General features: G+C 36.2%; 1 protein-coding gene across 13 annotated transcripts in view; it reads left to right on the top strand.

Moving 5' to 3' along the window:
- chas (chascon) overlaps positions 1–20,345 on the top strand; it is a 78,049-nt gene that overhangs the window by 51,685 nt on the left and 6,019 nt on the right. For 12 of the 13 annotated variants that reach the window (XM_074116517.1, XM_074116518.1, XM_074116525.1 and 9 more), the window contains 4 exons: positions 896–1,849; positions 8,089–8,178; positions 11,256–11,578; positions 16,953–17,118. In XM_074116517.1, the coding sequence (XP_073972618.1) occupies positions 896–1,849; positions 8,089–8,178; positions 11,256–11,578; positions 16,953–17,118 (1,533 nt within the window). The remainder of the gene's footprint in view (positions 1–895; positions 1,850–8,088; positions 8,179–11,255; positions 11,579–16,952; positions 17,119–20,345) is intronic. The other variant, XM_074116516.1, reaches the window with a different exon arrangement.

Here is a 20,345-nt window from a genome sequence, read left to right as displayed (position 1 = left end):
CAATTTTTCAAGAAAATTGAATTATCTAAACTGCAGTAAGTCTAAGTATTGTTACACAACTATTTTTGCCTATATGGGCCTAAAATCTAAAAGTGATCTAGTTTATGCTGACAAGTATCCTAGACTGGAAGCTTAGATCACCAAGTGATGAAATGGATCTAAATAGTCTTTGTAAGCCGGCTTTCGAAGACCAGAATTAAATAAAGCAGATTGAATCCGAGACTAGTTGTTAATTCTTTAACCTTGAAACCTTCTAAATTTCTCCAAACCTTAATGTTTGCTCACTTATCGGGTAAAGTACCTGTGATTGGGCAGAGAAATATGCAATATAGGCGGTGGGCTTTCGTTCGCGCAGATAATTAATAATTTAAATTTAAAAAAATAAGGTATTTAACGCAATAGAGAGAGATAGAGATATTGAATTAATAAAAACAGACTATTTTTTTTTTAAACAAATTTTTGGAGTTTTTTAAAATCCTGGCATCATAACTTTGCCGAAAAATAATTCTTTTGCTACAAAATATACATATAAAATGCCATTTTCTGTTTTAGTATTTTTAATGTTTTTGTACATTAGGTAATTTTAGAATACGAGAAAATTAGATTTTCTTCCTTTTTTATTAATTGCCCAGTTTTATTATTTTTTCTCAAATTTTGACTTTTATTGCAAGTTGCGGCAATCTCTCCTCTGGATCATTCTTTTTTTTAGGGGAAAAATTGTCTTGCGAGCCCCATTGTTTCTGACAAACTGCTCCGCCACTTAAATTCAAACTACTTCTAGATTAAATAAAGATCAAATTTATCTTATGATTAATGTATTAGGTTAAGATCTGCGTTTATATATTAAATTATACATTTAAATTAAAATATTGATAAATAAAATCAATGGTTACAGATAAATGAAGAAAACGTTCCTCAGTCAGGAAGTAATCAGGACAGTGACGACGAACTTAGAGTAGAAAAATCGCACCATTACAAGAAAACAAAGGACCAAGAATTTGTTGACTACGTTGTGGATGGGAAACAAGTCGGTCGCGAAATGAGGTACTCTGGTGAAGCTACTGAGGCTGTACGACTTGGGGACGCCGAGTGGGATAGCCTTTCAGCTCGCCTACGAAGGAACAGGACTCGTCTGTTGAAGGAAATGGAAGAGGACAGAAAGGATGCGCTCACCCGGCGGCCATTAGATTTCCATCAAGAAGAGCGAACTAGAAAAGTGGAAACTTCAAAATGGTTAGATCACCATTTCGGTAGCGAATCTGCAAGTAGGTCCAGCAAAGACTCAGAAGATGATGGTGTGCCACATACCAGTTTCATCAATGTGACCATGAAGTCGGCTAAACCGAGCCGTGTATTTCTATCCCCAGCCGATTCTCTACAAAGCCAACCAGTTCATGGAGCAACTTACTTCAAAGGCGTTTCTGAATGGAAGAGTAGAACATCTCCAAAAATCGATGGTGGCATACAAGTGTTGCCTACTGGACCAAATCATGCGTTCAACAGTACGCCGTCTCCTCCTTCTCCAAAGAACGATACGGAATCACCTAGTCCCACATCGCATCACCGATCTAAATCTCCCAGTCCACAGTACAATGGGGTAGTAACGAAATTTCCAAGTCTGCAAAACTTGGATGGTGTGGAACCAGGAAATAGTCACGAGGAGGAGAACATCAGAACTACTAATTACTGCAGGCACGAGAGAACCACGTCACCATTCCATAGTTCACCGCAGTATAAAGGGCATTCCAGAAGTGAGTCTTCTCCAATCCTTGGTAATGCGACACCAACTAGGGATTATACTCCGCCTTCAATTACACCACCGCCAAGAAGGCGTCACTACAAACAGGAAGTAAGCCAATTGTACTTTAGATTCAGTCTTATTTAATCAAACGTCTGATTTCGTCGAAGTATAAGGGTGCATGAGATTAGGGCCAGCTTCATATGGCACTCTCAATTTTTTTTTCTTCGTGGTCTATTGTAATGCCCTCTTTCTGGCCGACTTCTTTATGGCTTAGAAGTAGTATTACAGTATTTTAGTCGGTCACAATTCGGGATAGGTAAACAGGACAAAAAAAGTTACCTTTTATTCACATTAGGCACAATCAGGACTGAAGAATTCTACAATCGGACGCAAGTTTGAAGCTGCGTACACATGGTCTCTCATTTCTCAAGATAGCTACTTACAGCTCTGCTCAGGGATGAGGGACTTGGGATCACGTAATTATTTGTACCTTAGCTCTCGGTTCATAGCAGGCTAGAAGCCTCCAAATACCATCCAGTTTGGCCGTCGTGGCGTGCATCTTTGTGGTCTGAGCGAAAGAAGCTTTGGAACAATGAGGATCTCGGCCGATGCTCTTTGGCCAATCGAAAGGGATAATGGGCTGGGGGTCCCCTAGAGATTGCCCCAGCTTTTGTTTGGAATATAAATATTCTAGGCAAGAATGTAGCTTATGAGAATGGTCGGGCGAGGCTTCCGCATAGCTTCAGCGGGTTCTTAATCCCCATTCAGGAGGTTTGCAAAAGCCGCTCTTATTTCGTGTTTTTTCAGTTACTTTTTTTAGACGCAATGTGACTTTGTCTCATGAGAATTTATTACCTGTGACGTTTATACTTGTATACCAGTAGTTTTTAGCACTGATGAATAATCCAATACTTCAATTAAAACAAAAAGATAGTTGAGCACTGCTATTCCAGGGACACTACTAATTTTTTAAAATGCCTGTGCAAGAGTTTCTTGGATTCTTTATTTCATACTGATTTGGCGGTAGTGTAGTATTGATCAAATCATTAAATATAAGTATACATCAACCTGGTCAATATATTCCTGCAATATCTTACTCCCGTCCAGAGGAGCAGAGTCATAGAATAAAGACATCAGAAGTTCTATTTCTTCGGACAACTAATCATCAATTCGTCGAGACGTTTTTTGGGGGGTAAAAATAGATCTCTTACGAGCTACAGTTATAATCTATTCTGGTTAAAACAACCGGTTGACTAGAAAATTGAACTGTTTGGGGTTGAGTACACATTGAGTTTATTTCACAGTGATTTAGATATTGTAATTTGAATTAGATGATACTCTCACTGTTACACATGGCTTTGTCTATTGCAGTTCTATCTAAGGAAGTTGTGAACAGTCCAACTGAAAACAAATCATATGCAGTTCACCTTGGTCACCCTCCTTCATACGGAGAAATGTCCTATTTGTAAATTTTTTTTTTTTTTTTTTTTTTGGCGCATCAACAGCTGAGGTCATTAGCGCCCGGAGCTTTTTCCAGTGCACTGCCGGCCTCCGGACAGTGTTCTCTCGTTACAGACAACACTGTCCATCACCGGACAGTGAGCTGTAAGAAGCTCCTAGGAAGAGAAAATCTAAGGGTCAGCTGCTGGATTCGAACCCGGGACCTCCGCGTGGGAGTCCAGTATGCTAACCTCATAGCTAATCCCTTCCCTATTTGTAAATTTACATTTCGAGTTTATTCGAATTATCCAATGATTATTTGGATTATATTTATTTACTTTGGTTAAATGCAACTATGTAAAATTCGTTTTAGTTAACGTTCGAGTATTTTCTTCAAAGATGAAACTAGTCAATCTAAATTTGCCAGTTGGTATTTTTGAACACAGTAGGCATATACATACGAGGGTCGTTTGAAAAGTCCGTGCAAAAATAAAAACTACTTAATTTTTGGGGGTAAACCTTTTTTATTTTTCAACATAGTCTCCTTTTTGGCTTATACACTTCGTCCAACGCTGCTCTAGTTTGTTCATCCCTTCCGAATAATAGGATTTGTCCAAGTCTGAAAAATAGCCATTCGTTTCTGCAATCACCTCCTCGTTTGAATAAAATCTTTTTCCCTCCAGCCATTTCTTCATATTGGGGAACAAATAGTAGTCCGAGGGAGCCAAGTCTGGAGAATAGGGGGGATGTGAAACGAGTTGGAACCCTATTTCCATTAATTTTGCGACCACAACTGTTGAGGTGTGAGCTGGTGCGTTGTCGTGATGGAAAAGGACTTTTTTGTAGACCAATCGTGGGCGTTTTTCTTGCAGCTCGGTTTTCAAACGGTCCAATAACGATGAATAATATGCACCTGTAATAGTTTTACCCTTTTCCAGATAGTCGATGAGGATTATTCCTTGCGAATCCCAAAAGACAGTCGCCATAATCTTTCCGGCCGAAGGAACGGTCTTCGCCTTTTTTGGCGCAGATTCTCCCTTGGAAACCCATTGTTTAGTTTGTTCTTTGGTCTCAGGAGTGTAGTGATGTATCCATGTTTCATCCACAGTGACGAAACGACGCTTAAAGTCCTGCGGATTCTTCTGGAACAGCTGCAAACCGTCCTTGCAACACTTCACACGATTTCGTTTTTGGTCAAGCGTGAGCAATCGCGGCACCCATCTTGCGGATAGCTTTGTCATGTCCAAATGTTGATGCAAAATATTATGTACCCGTTCATTCGAGATGCCCACAGCACTAGCAATCTCACGCACCTTCACTCTTCTGTCATCCATCATCATATCATGGATTTTATCAATGATTTCTGGAGTAGTAACCTCAACAAGGCGTCCAGAACGTTCAGCGTCACTTGTGCCCATATGGCCTCTCCGAAAATTTTGAAACCACTTATAAACTGTTCTAATCGAAGGGCAGAGTCACCATAATGTTTATCAAGCTTCTCTTTAGTCTCCTGAGGCGTTTTGCCTTTCATAAAATAGTGTTTAATCAACACACGAAATTCTTTTTCGTCCATTTTTTGAAAATCACTCGACTTCCTCGATTCAAACGAATGCCAAACACAAAGAAATAGACCGATCTGGCTGAAACTTGGTGTGTGTTCTTCCAAGAGATGCTACTAACTAAACATAAACTCGATACGCGCCAGTGGTGCTATTTCTCTGACTTTGCACGGACTTTTCAAACGACCCTCGTACATATGTATATCCCTCAACACTTCCTGCCTTCTTTCATTATTCTATATGATGATGTACTTTTGTATTTCATAATTTTTACCAACGATAGTGTGGCAGCCTTGAAGAAGCCCTTATTCATTCGCTTTATATTGGCTTATAATATTGCAAATTAAAAACACCCTAAACGACATGATTCAACGAACAGTCTGACAACTAAGTGGTTCAAGCACTTAAAACCGTGATGATACCAAGATAATGGAAAGTCAATTAACTTAAAAAACTTTTTTACAGAATAGGTATTTGAGTGTTCCTTATTTCTTTTTTAGAAAATGGATTCAATGATTTTCACTAAACCTGGTAGGCTGACGGCTCGCACAATAATCAGTCTTTTTTTTTTAAATTTTTCCCAAGAACTTTTTTTATGCGGTTTCTGTTTTGATGTTTGAATGAATGAAATTTAAAATATTTAATAACGTCTCTTAGTGCTTGGCGGGGACCAAAAAGTAATTGTTATTGCCAAAAGGAATAAAATAGTTCTCTCTGCCTACAGAAGGACACCAACAGTGTTCAAAATTCTAACCAATTTTCTTTTGTAAAAAAGTTTTCTTTTGAAAGAAAATTGTTTTTTGGCGAAAATAAATGTTACTAAAATAAAATATATTGCTAAAAAAAAAAAATCATGCTTTACGCTTATAACAAACAAGCAGGTGTGTATAATTTTTTACGGTTTAGTCAAGGGTGGTGCTTACATAATTACGGAGGTGTGGGCAAATTGTGTTACCATTGTGAAATGTTTAAGCGATTCAGCCTTCATATAACCTCCAAACCAAAATGTACACACACAGGTTATCCTCCGATATACCTAATAATTAATAACAACAAACATGAGAGCAGCCAATAAAGGATGGCGTACAATGAGTGGGTTAGGTCACTGGCTTGCTCAGATCATGTTGGGTTGAGATTCCTAGTTACTACAGTACTTCTCGGTTCGCCAGTCTGTTCTATTCTATTAGTGTGGTGTTCTCTTTAACAATTATTTTCATGATGAACGGGCGTGACTAAGTTACATTTGTGCATTAATGGCTCGATATACAGTAGATAGTGAATACTCAAAATTCTGTTTCTTTTATCAGTACAAATATGATTAGTCCGAGGCTTAGTTATCTTTATACTCTAGACAAAGTTATTTCATCACACACTTGAAGAACCTATTGATGATTCGTCCCAAAAGTACAGTGAGTACTGTCTAGGTTAATCACTAACATATTGTTATGTTTCTAATCGCTTCAGAAGGCATTAACACAATATAAATCTAACATCTGGTGAAGCAGTCTAATGTAATCTAGATTAAGGCACACCATATCGAAGTGAAATGTGTACTTACCAAAAGGTCTTGTTTTTACCCGTAGAGAAACAACTCACATCAGCCCTGAATCATTCGATAACGCATTATTTTACTTGACGTTCTATTTCGTTGAAACGACTTTTGTTCTGCCTAAGAGGTAGGAAGAAATCAGTCATGCTCTCTAAGAAAGATCTTGGGGTACCTCAACCCTGCCATACTTTCCCCTGTTGAAAGTATGCGTCCAAGAGATGTATTTTTCAATGACTTCGCAGGCTCTTCCCGACAAAACACAATTAAAAGACGCGGAGGTCAGAGAATACCCTTTCACAAAGTTAGGGAGGAATGCAAAAATGCTGTGTTTGACGAAAGCTGAAGAATTTTCGTGGAAAATACTCAAGCAGATTACTTTAAATGTTGCATTTGATTAAAACTTTTTTGTGTGAAAATTAATTTTGGGGGGCTACCAGTAAAAGGGTACACTGCCTTTTAAAGTGATTTCAGTAAATTGACCTGATTTACTACAAAATTAAATGAACGTATTATTCATATTTATATAATACTTGTAACATGTTGCGAATTTCGGAATGGATGGAAGTTTTCTAGCAGAAATGATATTTTCAAGTCCTTAAGAAGTGCGGTAAAAGAATTTTAGACTTCATTAATTAGACTTTATAACTAACGCTCAGGTTTCTTTGGCGTGCAATGTTCAAATTTTCTGTATCGCCAAAAAAATTAATTGCAGTAACAGGTAAATTAATTAACTGAACAAATATATAATTATTTACATTGTTTTCTTTGCTGTTCGTAGCATACAACTTAACTTGTTCAAACATTAAGTACTGAGTATAAGTTACGTTTTATACTTTTTTGCGCAATAAGATTTACATTTACAATTTCGTTTAATTGTTCTTTTTGGTCTTCGTTGTTTAATATTGCAATTAGGAAACCTAAAATTGTTTAATATTATAGATTGCAATTATACAGATGGCAAAGACAGCTTAAATCAGTAAGAGATTTTTTTAAGTGACCCTTGTACATTCTGCCGGTAATGTATTGTACGTAATGAATCTTATATGTATATCAATCACCTAACTAAATAAACTTTCCTCAGGGAACTTCAAAAGTTATATTCCCGGTGAAAATTCAAAAGCGTAAAGCCGCACAATTGGTTACTTTCTATTGCTATCCTAGTTTGTAGAAGAGTAGAACATTAATGTTCTTAAACCTAAAACTCGATTGGATCTAATAGAAGTACATCACCACATGATGCAGGATTCCACCCCTGAGCACCGTTTCTTTAGAAGGCCTGAAAAAAACAGTTTCGGCGACATCCAAAACAACCAGCAACACTGCTGGAGGTTACCAAGTTCAATGCACTTTGTATCATATAAATAATTTTTAAGTCCTCGGAGTGGCTGCGTACTAGCTGCTTATTTGGGGACTGTAGTTATACAAATTAATCTGCAGGTATACAAATTAATCTTAACATCGCACCCCAATCCTCACACAGAAATAGTTGGGCATGCGCAACTATTGGGTTTAGCGAATCCACAGGTAGAAATAGTGTCACAAGGTTCGATCTCCGTTCAAATTGTTGAATTTCCGTTCAGTTTACATTCAGCGCGTTAAATTAAACGAGGTTTAATCACGAATTAATTTAATTGTTTTTGAGAATTTAATTGTAATTTGGAAACTAAAGATATAGTCTGATTTCGAAGCGGCGAGCATTATTTGCCATGTAACTATGGCAACAAGAACAAGATTGGCTTGTGGGTAGGATGCGTTAGTTAGGCCGCTGGAGGCAAGTAATAAGAGAGTTTGTGTTGCAGCTAGAGGCAGAGCCGGCCCCCGACTACTCTCCGCCCCCGCAGCCCCGATCGCAGCATAACACGCCGCCGCCAGTCGACACCAAGAAGAAAGTGAGTATCCTCTCCATTACCTCTCTAGACGCACCTGTTGGCCATCTTGTACACAATACCATTCAGTTTATTTCTGCCCCCTATTGAATTTTCACTTTCACAAAGTATTCTATATGTTATTATTTAATCATTGAACTCTGCCTATTGTCAGAAAACGACTGACTTCACTTGAGAATACTGAGTGTTGAAACGTTTTAAGAAATAGAGTAAACTTTTACCTTGTAAGATTTATTTCTTTTGGTTAATTTCAACGAACAACTTTAAAACTTGGCGTTTTTATTTTCTCGAGTTCAATTTTTGAAATTGTGTTTTGATCTGAAACAGATTTAATGAGGTTTCCGGGTACGAAAAAATCTGGTGTTTACGCTGACACTATTATTTCTTAGGAATTGCAACTCCGAGATAAGTCTCGGAGCATAGCCGTTTTATGAAAGTTGCAAAAATCTCAAATATCGATTCTGCTTTGTGGCACATCCAGCAGACTGATCTTGCATTATCACCCACTTTAATTCAAAATATCAATTTGTTATTTCTGCCGCTATCCATTTTTATTATTGCACTCACGTCGTCCTAATGCACAAACAGTTTTCGATAGACAAATTTTTCAGATTAAGGGCACCTCAAAATGTATACTTTGAGGTGTCATGAATCCGAAAAAAAGAGCCGAAATTGAAAAGCTGGACAATCTCAATATTTCCTCTTACTAGCCGAATAAGAAAAAGTAAAACTTTAAATAAAGGTGTTCTAAAATACTTACTGCGGAACCCCTTTTGGAAAATTTAGTGTGATCGCCAAGAGTAGCAAATGAGAGTAGGCAAGTGCCAAGAATTCGGTGAAAGTAAGAGGTGAAGACGGCTAGGTGTGGCAGAACTGATGCTTTTGAAACAACATATTGTTATCAGGTCGGCCAACACCTCACTTCCTCTTTGCCATCTTCTACTCTGCTACACACACTGACCTGGTTACTTACATTAGCTGTTTAAACTGTTCATCTCTATCTCATCTATAGTTAATCAGAAAAAGTAGTTACGATCAAATTTACGAACTCGTTAAATATTATTAGTAACCCAGCTTGATGGGCTTCTGGGGGTATGTTTAAAACAGGCATGAGCAATTAGTAAGCCCAACATATTTCACACGTAACGTCGTATAGACAGACAGAGGTAACGTCGTTTAGATAGACAGACGAACGTCGTATGGACAGACGTAACGTCGTATAGACAGACGTAACGTCGTATAGACAGAGAGACGTAACGTCGTATAGAAGACAGACGTAACGACTCTACGTGTCACAATCGGATTGTATGACCATTTAAATGAATCACATTTTAAATCTGAGAGCAACTTGATTCTGGCGAGACCCAATTTTCTTGATTAAAATTTTAATTCCCAAATTAGCTTTAAAACTTGGTGTTTTTATTCTCTCGAGTCAAATTTTTGAAATTGTGTATTTATCTGAAACGGACTTAATGAGGTTTCCGAATGCTAAAAAATTTTGTGTTTACGCTGACTCTACCGTTACTAAGTATACTGGAAATTGCAACTCCGAGACTTAATTCCTACTAACATTGTGGTTTGTAAATTCGCGATTGAACTAAGAAAGCCTACCCTTTACTCGGAACTGCCCTGAAATAAATTTTTATGGAAAAATAATTAAAATACATTTAGTGAAACCAATTCATCAATTTTAGATAAAATCTTAGAAATCATTTTCGATTAAATATTAAAAAAGTAAAAAATAAAAACAAATCGAGCTTTTAATTGAGACTTCAGGTAGAGACATTTTTTTCAAAATCCGAAATGAACTAATCATAACAGAATCAGGTCGAAATGGAGAGATACGCTAAATTGAAGGACTAATGGTTGGCCTACCGGAGATTGGAACGTCTGGCTTGCAAATTATTAGGTATAGATTAATGCTGCTGTTTCTGCAAATAGTTGGGCCGAAAAGGAGGAAAGCGACATCACCGATCCGCTGATTTAGTTACGTTGAGAAGCCCCGGACTCTTCCATTACTAGTAACTTATCGTGTTTTTGTCGCGGTTTTTGAATGTCATTTATGCAAACCCATAAAGTGAGCTTACATTTCAACGAGAAATATATTCGAATCGGGAACGAAGAGACATCCTAATGAACGGTCCGAATAAAGCAGGTAATGGGGTGGTAAGACAAGAATGCTAGACCTTATCCTGAGAGTGAAGGAGTAGCCACTACTTGCTGCCGTGCAGTAAATCCGGCTAGACGTGAAGGGGAATGCACAAGAAGTCTAGGGTGTATTCAACTCGGATTATGTAGCCGATAACGACATTGTTGAGGTGAAACACTAGCAGACGGATAAACACAAGATCCTATTTCGATAGAGTAGTGCGAAGAGGTAAAGAAGATCTGTAGACAGCTATCATAAATCGAGATATAGGAACCTGGCTACATTTCAGAGAAAATTGAAATGGATTCTGAATTGAAGCCCGCTAAAGAGCTAATAACAACGAATCTTGGAAGGACAGACACAGTGTTTTAGCGAATCACATTGGCTACCCTAACCCATCCAATAACCACCATTCCTTTAGCATAATTATAGTTCTCTCCTTACATTAGACGTAGATCCACTTATGTACCTGTCACTATTGTTGAAACATCTCTTGAAAGTGCGTATCAAAGCAATGAGTGCCTCTTCAAAGCAATTTATAGATAACCTTATAACTTTGAAAGTATTGCTAAAAATCCAAAATTTAAGACAGTCTCTGTTAAACGGTAGATTATATTTAAAACACACTCTTATTAAAAAATTATTGTTAAACTATTCCTTACGAGTACATAATAACTGTCCTAAACTCATCAGAATTTAAAAAGTGCTTTTCTGCATGTGCATTGGAAATGTTTTCTAAATTTTAGGGTTTATAAACTCTTGGAAAACAAGAGAATTTGAAAATTTGCTTCTCAGTCCAGTCGAGACCAGTTTAGCCATGAAAATAAAATAAAAATATCCAAGTCCAACTTTTCTTGTATTTTGCTTACACTGGAATACCTGTCATGCGAGAGGTTAGTACATAATTAGAAAGTTTGGAGTTATAATTTAGTTGTGTGAACAGGTATACCAGAAAACAAGATTTGCCGCAGATGTCTCGGCAACCCCAGTAGGAGCGAGTGGCGGCAAGCGGGGCAAGTCCGGCGAGAAGAGGGGCGGGCTAGGTGAATCGTTTAGGCGTCTAGTGGGGCGGCTGGTGGGGCAGCGCTCTAAGCAAGGAGGGGGTGCGCTGGCCGACTGCGGCACGCAGACCTCCAGGGACATGGCTGCAGTGAACAGGTACTATTTGGGCGAGGACCCCTTCACCGCCAGTCTGTACGGCCGCGAGAGCGAATACCCGCACTTCCGGCGCCGCACCGCCAAGGACCACTATAGGTATGTATGTTATTCGCTGCATAATTATAATCTCTCTTCTAAACCTTATTTTAATTAAATACATTCCTTTTGTACCCTCGAGAGCCATTTGATTAGAGTCAAACACACAGAAAAAAAGTGAAGTATGCATGTCGTACTAATCAATTAGCTTAGAAATTTTTGAAGTTGCAGTTATCTAATAAAAACAAAAAATATAACTGGAATAGTTGCTCGGCTTGCTCTTACCGCATTTACGTGTTTAAACTAGCTTGGAAAATGTACAAAAAGATAGTTGAACAATAGCATCATGCGTGTTCACTATTACAAAAAGATAGAGTTAAATAACATTAACATTTAGTCATCAGCATTTGTAAAATCACTTTTTCTTTCGCAGGATAAATATAAAAGATGGTGAAGATTTAATAATCATATAATTAAAGCAAATTAAACCCTGAAGTGTTGCTCTTCAGCTTTCCCATTTGCAATTTCAAGTTTCTAAAAACTCTTGCACTGTCTTCCAACTTCCTGTTTTGTAAAGTTCGTAATATAATACGGTAAACTGAAATGAGGTTTTAGTGAAGTCGGCTCAAAGTGACAAACTTTTAAATAAATAGTTCTTTTTTAGATGTTTGCCATTTTTCTGTAGTGTTTACGACGATCTACTTTCTACTTGCTCTTTTATTTTAAATCGTTTTTATAAGAGTGGAGTTCTTGAGAAGGGCTGAAATGTTTAGTTCAATTTAGCTCTGAATGCCATGTAACTATATTTTCATCACACGTATATTTTTGTGTACGATTGAGCTACTCGAAATTTGCAGTTGGAAGCTATTAGAGTAAGTGAAAGGGCATCATTTGAATTTTGACACTTATCTGAGGTCTATTGCCTATTATTTAAATTTTTTTTAGAGCATATTGGTTTAGTTCTAAGAGCAGTGACGTCATCTTTCTTTCAACAGTATCATTTTATTAGAATCAAGCAACTACTACTAAAGTTCAATAGTTTTAATTAATCAATTATTATTATTTATTTATTTATTTTTTGTTCTGGCGCGCGTTACTTTGGTATTATCACTTCTGAACGAGCAGAGATAAAATTTATGAATGGCTTTTAGTAATTATCACTTATTTTCTCTCACAATCGCTCGACTCAAAGAAAAACCTACATGTCTGCCTTTCTAACTAAAAGCAGGTATTTTCTAATTTTAAAACTTACATTCAATTGAAACTTCTTACTACACGTGCAGTAACTAACAGCACAGCTTTTTGTCTAGTAAGAATACTATAAATCATATGCATTCTGATGATTCTCTGCGCGTAAGCTGACGAATCCCCATAATTGCTATGTCTAATAAGAACATCAATTCAGTTTCCTTCTTACGCAATTATTGCACTCATAATGATTTTAGTGTAAATATTTCTGAAACTCTAATCTTGCTACTTTACTTACTACTTCTGGCCATTTTAAGTGTAATGAAGCTTTTTCTTAAAACAACTTACCGCATAAAGTGTGGATACAAAATTCAATAATTTGGATGTACTCACATCATCCTCAGCTAAAATTACGGTCAAGACATTTAGTTTGCTAGGCGTCTTAATATTTCGTTAATAAGAGTCAGATTGTTATAATATGTGAGATGATGGAAGTACAGTGAACATACAAATCTGATGTTAAGGATACTAAAGTTAACTCTTATTCATTGGTGGCATCTGTTTGTTTTATGACTGGAAACATAAAGTTAGGTATATTACAAAATTGATCTGGACTTTATTCTACTCAAGTCTTATGTTATCGTCCTATTGAAAATTTGAATTTGTAAAATTTTTATAATTGACTTTTTCATAGATATTATAGCATTTTAAAATTGTTTAGGCACCAAGAAACCAATCTATTGTAATGTAATAACTCATCAATGACTTGGATGCTATTAATTTATGTTATTTAATTTAATAACGTTTCATCTTCCGGCACTTTCTCCGCCTTTCTTATACTTTCTAAAAACACTGCCAACTCAAAACGGTTATAACTCAGTTCCGATAATTTTGCTTGATACTCTCCTTGTAAAAAAAAAAGGTAATGAAATTTGCAATTCGAGCCGAATTGAATAAGATTTTTTCTTACCCTCATCTGTAGTTCCTTATTTACAGTTAATCTAAAAATGACATAGAATCTGTTACAGTCTATCTACACAGTTAATCTAAAAATAACAGAATCTGCTATACTCTATCTACACAGTTAATCTAAAAATATCGCAACCATCTCCGAACCTTTTACTTTTGCCTTCAAAACATTTCCGTTTTAGGATGGCGATTGTAGTGGTGAACAGCTCTCAACACAGTACAAATTTTGTGGCTGTGAGAGACAAGTCTAGAAGGGGAAGAAGTAGATGAGGCAACAAGGAAATAGACTTCTCATTTCATCACTCCATTCCACTCCCTATCGATAATCCAAGGCGATTTTTTTTTTCTTGCGAATCATCTCCTATTGCCATTAGCGCTCTTAATCACTCGAGCGAGATGGTGCTTGCCACGTAATGTGAGAAATGGCTTTTCTCCAACAAGATAGGTTGTTTTCTCCTACAAGATCATCACTTCCCCTAGAGTATTATGGCTTTTCTTTTGTGTGATTATTAATTTCCCGAAGTTAAACTTATATTGTACGGTAGTGGAAATTTTGAACAGAAAAATCGATATTTCAATTTGCTCAAATTACTTAGAATGCTTAAACTCCGTTCATAAAGTACCTCCGTGCCACTGAAATACTTTTCTCATTTATTTGGAAAGTTTTCTGGGGAAAATTAGTTTTGCGGGGATTCTCAGGGAGCGACAGCTTTAAGCATTCTTATAAATGGGGGCTCTGTTGGTAAAGCCAAATTTTGATTGTGTTTTCATTTAATATAATTGCAATATAGAGAATTGATTGATTGAATGGTAGGTGTACAATATTAATTTCATATTTCGTGTAACAGTAGGCAGAAAGATTTACAGAAGAAACAAATAGAAAAGAACACAAACAATAAGGCGGTGACTGTTGGCGTACTAATACTGTAGGCGCACCGTCCTTGGCTCCTAATATAGTCTTGCGCAGTTCGCGGTGCTCTACAAACCTGTTCCTTTGATCACTTCACTCTCTACAGAAAACACTTTGACGCACTTCATTCAAGACGAAATAAGAGGTTGTGACGCGCTTCATTCAATAATTTTCACGCAGATTCGAACAGCCAGTACAGGGCTTCTCACTGGGTCGGTATATCTTTTACCCAGGGGCTATTTAGGCCAATTTCATTTAAAGACAAAGTCTGCTTCATTTCTCTGGCCTGGAGAAAGTTCTGATGCAAGAAATTTATTTTTAAAACAAATATAAATATCTCTCTCTCTCTCTCTCTCTCTCAAACACACAAAATAGCCTACCAAAATGCATTATTGATTGAGTTATTGGCTCTCTGTAAGAAAAATGTCCTTTTCCTTCAAGTCACCCAGAGACCGATTGAAAGAAGTATTTTCAATCCTACACGGCGGGACAAGATAAAGAACAGAGTTGAAACAATGACGGGTTAAAGGACATTATTAAGGCAATAAATAAGATGTAATGGCAATGGGCGGGACACACCGCGAGACAGATAGATGGACAAAGAGAGCCTCTGTACCAAAAGAAGAAGAAGCAGACAGTAGTTGCTAGTTTTCTGGCAGTTTTAGTTTCCCCTTTAATGTGTGCAATCCGTGCAATTTACGGTTTCACCATCTCTGTGATATAAGAAGTAATTTTGATTAAATAAAAAAATGTAAAACCACAGGCAACTCTAAAATGGCCCATAATCGCTATTCTTGCTTCTCTCAGATTTTTGCTAATAATTCGCCTACATTTGGAAAAGTGCGCTCAATGTTTTCAGTTGGAAACTCAATGGAGAAATTAATGTCAGACTGTACGTAAGGATGATGAACTTTGTAACAATTAAAGCAAACCACTCCTTTAAAAATACAAACTTTAGAAAATTGGCCAAAAGCTGGGTGTAGTGCCACCCCCTCATATGTGCGCCCACTACGACTCATCCTCGCTTCCCACACGTACAAGAGACGTCGTCAGCCAACATTTGCAATTGGTGTTTACTATCTTCTTTTTCTTCTTTTTTTTAAAAAAATATGAATTAGAGTTATAACTAAATTTTTGTCGTTAATCCATTTTCCTCTAATTTTCTCAGCCGCATTTTTCTGAAAATAGATCGTGTATGAAAACTTTTTTGAATCACTGTATGTAGTGGAAGAATCAGTGTACATAATATGAGACATTTGTTGAAGATAATGTCCCTACATACAATCATTCTAGGAAGATTCTTGAATAAATAACTTGATAAAATATATTGAGGTAGAAGTTAAAAAGTATAACTAAAACTCAAGCAAGCAATAAAAATAACTGATTAACGCTCAATTACATTATGACTGGGATTATTTAGAAATAGTATAATAAAATTTCGTAACGCAAAGTTAATTGAATGTTAAATGCTATTGTTAAATTTAAACTAAAAATTTGTTATTATTGTTCAATGTGCCATTGTGAACAGTTAGGAAATTTTTGCACTTTTTAATAGTTTGCCCCCATTCGTACAGATAAAAATATTATAACAAATCAGCTCTATCTTAAAATTTGAGTAACCGAACAATAACATTGGCTTGAGTGTCGTACGCGAATAGTAAAGAAAGTAATGCCAATTTTTCAGGTGGGGCTTAACGTATATCTGCCAATTAGGTGTGGACGGGGGTAGAAGCTCATACTTTACTATGAGTAATTTTCAAACAAACAAAAAGTAGTCATACGCGGGATTCGAACTGGGGAACTCCCACTTACAAAGCCACGCTCTTGATCACTAGATTAACACCCCTGCCCCTCGTTCATAAATATAAAAGGTGCCCTGTGATAGAACTTACTAGTAAGGGAGTTAAGTTTTGATTAATTTAGAGCTTCTTATGTCTGTAAATATTATTGTTATTAATATTTCCTCTTTTATGCGGTAACGGTAACCACGCGTTTCGAGGCAAAAAGGAGAATTTGTTTTTATGTATTGCTACAATATTATCAACAAGAACAAGAACATTTTGCCCAAATGCCGCTTTTTCCAATATTTGACAATTTTTTTCTCAAAAACTATTAGAACTAGATTGTTGTAAAAAAATCAGTTATAAAGGAGGATTTGCGCTATATTTTAAAGGAGATTTGGGAATTTTATCTTTCATAAAACAAGAGAAAAAAATTGTCCAAGTTAAGTGTTTTCAACGTTCTGCTTTTTCGCTCAGTTTTTGATGATCAACCCTTATACAACTGTCCTACCGGACTGTTTTAATTACTCTGTTGGTGGTTTCCATTTAATTAATAATTAATAAACTTTTTCTTCTTCGGTGGCAGACACCAGTCGAACACCAGCACTCTGGGTCGATTCAGCAAGTCGACTAGTAAATTAAGTAACGACCGCCAGCAGACCCCTCCGCCCGAAACCAGTCTCTATTACAGCGACAGAGGCGGTGTGCAAACTCTTCCAAGAAAACTGCAAGAACATAAAGCAAAAAAACAGGTAATTATACTTCATGTTTTTAATTCTTTAAATCCTTAATTATTTTGCTGAAGTTCATGATTTTGAACCAAGGATTTAGCGAAACACTTCTGAATAAAGATGTAATTTTCCGGCAATCAATAAAAAAGTAATTACGTAGAGATTAGATTTTTTCCAGATGTTGAAACGGGATGTATCCTGTCTAGGGTCATTGGAGAGTGAGATGGCTGGATATTGTTAACCCTGATTGGCTGTTCTTTCCCTAGAAAGCCTTCACCAATTTACTAACCAAACCAGATTACCAGGGGCGGAGGATTTGTACTCTCCTAAGAAATTTCATTTTTGGAATATTGGGGGAGTAATATCTATGTGCCTTGGACATCACGAAATAACTACTGGTTCCCCTTTCTTCCTTAAACTTCCTTGAAATGCCCTAGTTCTTTTAATTTGGGAGGAGAACCTTTCTCAGACATCTTGGGAGCATTGAGTGGGACTTGCACCTCAAGGATTATTGTCCAAAAGGCGTTCTGCATGCAGAGCCTCGAGTATATCCTATCTAGAATCCCTTAGTCTTAAATCTTTGCGAAGAGCTGAAGAGCTGTGTACCTTTTGGCGTTTAATCAACCCATATACTTAACATTTTAAACTGTAAGTTTTTGTTAAGAAGATTTTTGTACCTTTTGGATAGATTCTCCTTTTTGTCTCTTTTCCAAAGTTACATATCTGCTTTAGAGATTTTTTTAAAATTTGGAATAAGCGATTCTATCATTATAACCTGATAAGGTGTTAAGTCGGAACCGTAACTACTACTGGAGTGATCTTTTTAAAGAATGATTATAGTTGCGGTCCCCAAACCATCCTCAATAACAATTTTTTTTTTAAGAAAGCGTTTTGAATAAAATAGGAAGGTATTTGTACTTAAGTAACAAATTTAAACTGCGATTTCAGTACTTCCTTTTAAGAGGAGTAAGAAAAATAAGCTGCAATTACAGTACTGCTCCCTAAGAGCAAAGATTTTGAATCGAACGACAATTCATTGGTGTAAATCGGTTCACTCACTGATAATTTTAACGATTGCAATACTTTCTCTTAGTAGGTGTAAGAGCATGATGGCACTTCACAGCCACGTAGAGGAGCTTTAACCACTTCTTCCTGCTAAATTTTATCAAAATCGGACAAAGCGTTATAGAAATATTAGTATTAATAGTTTTAGAAAGGGCCTTACTTGGGTGGGGCAAATTCCCCTCCTCACGAGGCATAGCGTCGAGACTTTTAAAGTGCAAATCTATACAAAATGTCGATTCGAATGACACTTTATTCATGAAAATCGGTTCACGTGTCGATAATTTGAAACGATTGCTATACTTCCCCTTAACAAGTGTAAGAGCAGAACGTCGCTCTGATGTTACGTAGGGGAGCCCTAACCCCATCATCCTACCAAATTTTATCATAATCGGGCCAAGATTTACAGAGTTATTAGTAATTAAAACTGTCCGGTAGGACAGTTGTACGAGTATCCTTAACAAAAACTTACAGTTTAAAATGTTAAGTATAAGGGTTGATTAAACGCCAAAAGGTACACAAATCAGTAAGTACCCAACATTTCATTAATACTTCATTAATATTTAAGTAATTCTACTGCATTAATTTTCATTAATAAGTTATTTTTTAGAATTTATTAGATGTCACAGACCCTTATGCTGGCCATTTTCGTCTACAAAATATATGTTCAAGTAGCACTGTAGATTGACTGTAATATCTAGTTATCTATAATAATGAAACTATTAATTACAGGTTAAAAAGAAAAACGTTACAAAAAATAAAAAAAAATTATGAGGCTAAAAAATTCAAAACTTTCTTTTAAAAGAAACTTCACCAACATACATCAATGATTTTCAAAAATCGTCGGTTTAAGTTCATTCTTCGATTAAAGTAATTGTTATTTTATGAAGTAGTCAAACGTTTATAATAATTATCTGGCTTTATCGCAAGTAACATAGTTTTCTTCAATTACATTCTCAATCTAGGTATTCATCCCACAATGTTGTATATATGTAATATAAAGTAAATAAGATATGCATATTTTTAGGACAGCTAATTATTCCAGTATTTTACTATAAGTAAAATTAGGGGGACTAAATTAAATTACAATCGAGAAATCAATAATTGTTGTTGAATAAACTACTTGTTATAACTGTGTGTTATTTGTGCTCACGAATATTTCGGTAAGACGAATTCAAGACAGTAGCCGACTCTAACTTTGTATTTTTCTACTTTAACATGCATGTACATATTTATGTGATTTATCATAATTATAACAAAAAAATATTATAAATGAAGTGGCCAGCATAAGGGTCTGTGACATCTAATAAATTCTAAAAAATAACTTATTAATGAAAATTAATGCAGTAGAATTACTTAAATATTAATGAAGTATTAATGAAATGTTGGGTACTTACTGATTTGTGTACCTTTTGGCGTTTAATCAACCCTTATACTTAACATTTTAAACTGTAAGTTTTTGTTAAGGAGATTTTTGTACCTTTTGGATAGATTTTCCTTTTTGTCTATTTTACAAAGTTACATATCTGCTTTACAGATTTTTTTAAAATTTGGAATAAGCAATTCTATAATTATAACCTGATAAGGTGTTAAGTCGGAACCGTAACTACCACTGGAGAGATCTTTTTAAAGAATGATTATAGTTGCGGTCCCCCAAACCATCCCCAATAACAATGTTTTTGAAAAAGCGTAGGAAGGTATTTGTACGTGAATATCAAAATTAAACTGCGATTTCAGTACTTCCTTTTAAGAGGAGTAAGAAAAATAAACTACGATTGCAGTACTTCTCCCTAAAAGGCAAAGATTTTTTAATCGAACGACAATTCATTGATTTAAATCGGTTCACTCATTGATTATTTAAACGATTGCAGTACTTCCTCTTAGTAGGTGCAAGAGCATCAGCAACGTAGAGGAGCTTTAACCACTTATTCGAGCTGAATTTTATCAAAATCTTACTAAGCGTTATAGAAATATTGGTAATAATAGTTTTAGAAAGGGCCTTATTTGGGTGGGGCGAACTCCCCTCCTTATGAGGCACGGCGTCGAGACTTTTAAAGTGCAAATCTGTACAAAATTTCGATTCGAATGACACTTCGGTCGGTTCACGTGTCGATAATTTGAAACGATTGCTATACTTCCCCTTAACAAGTGTAAGAGCTGATCGCCGCTTTAATGTTACGTAGGGG

Source organism: Rhodnius prolixus, unplaced genomic scaffold (assembly GCF_049639745.1).
Source record: "Rhodnius prolixus isolate KJV_2025 unplaced genomic scaffold, Rpr scaffold_13, whole genome shotgun sequence".
NCBI classification, from domain to species: Eukaryota; Metazoa; Arthropoda; class Insecta; order Hemiptera; family Reduviidae; genus Rhodnius; species Rhodnius prolixus.
Note: the sequence above shows the minus strand (reverse complement) of the source record. Positions and strands in the feature narration are given on the sequence as shown.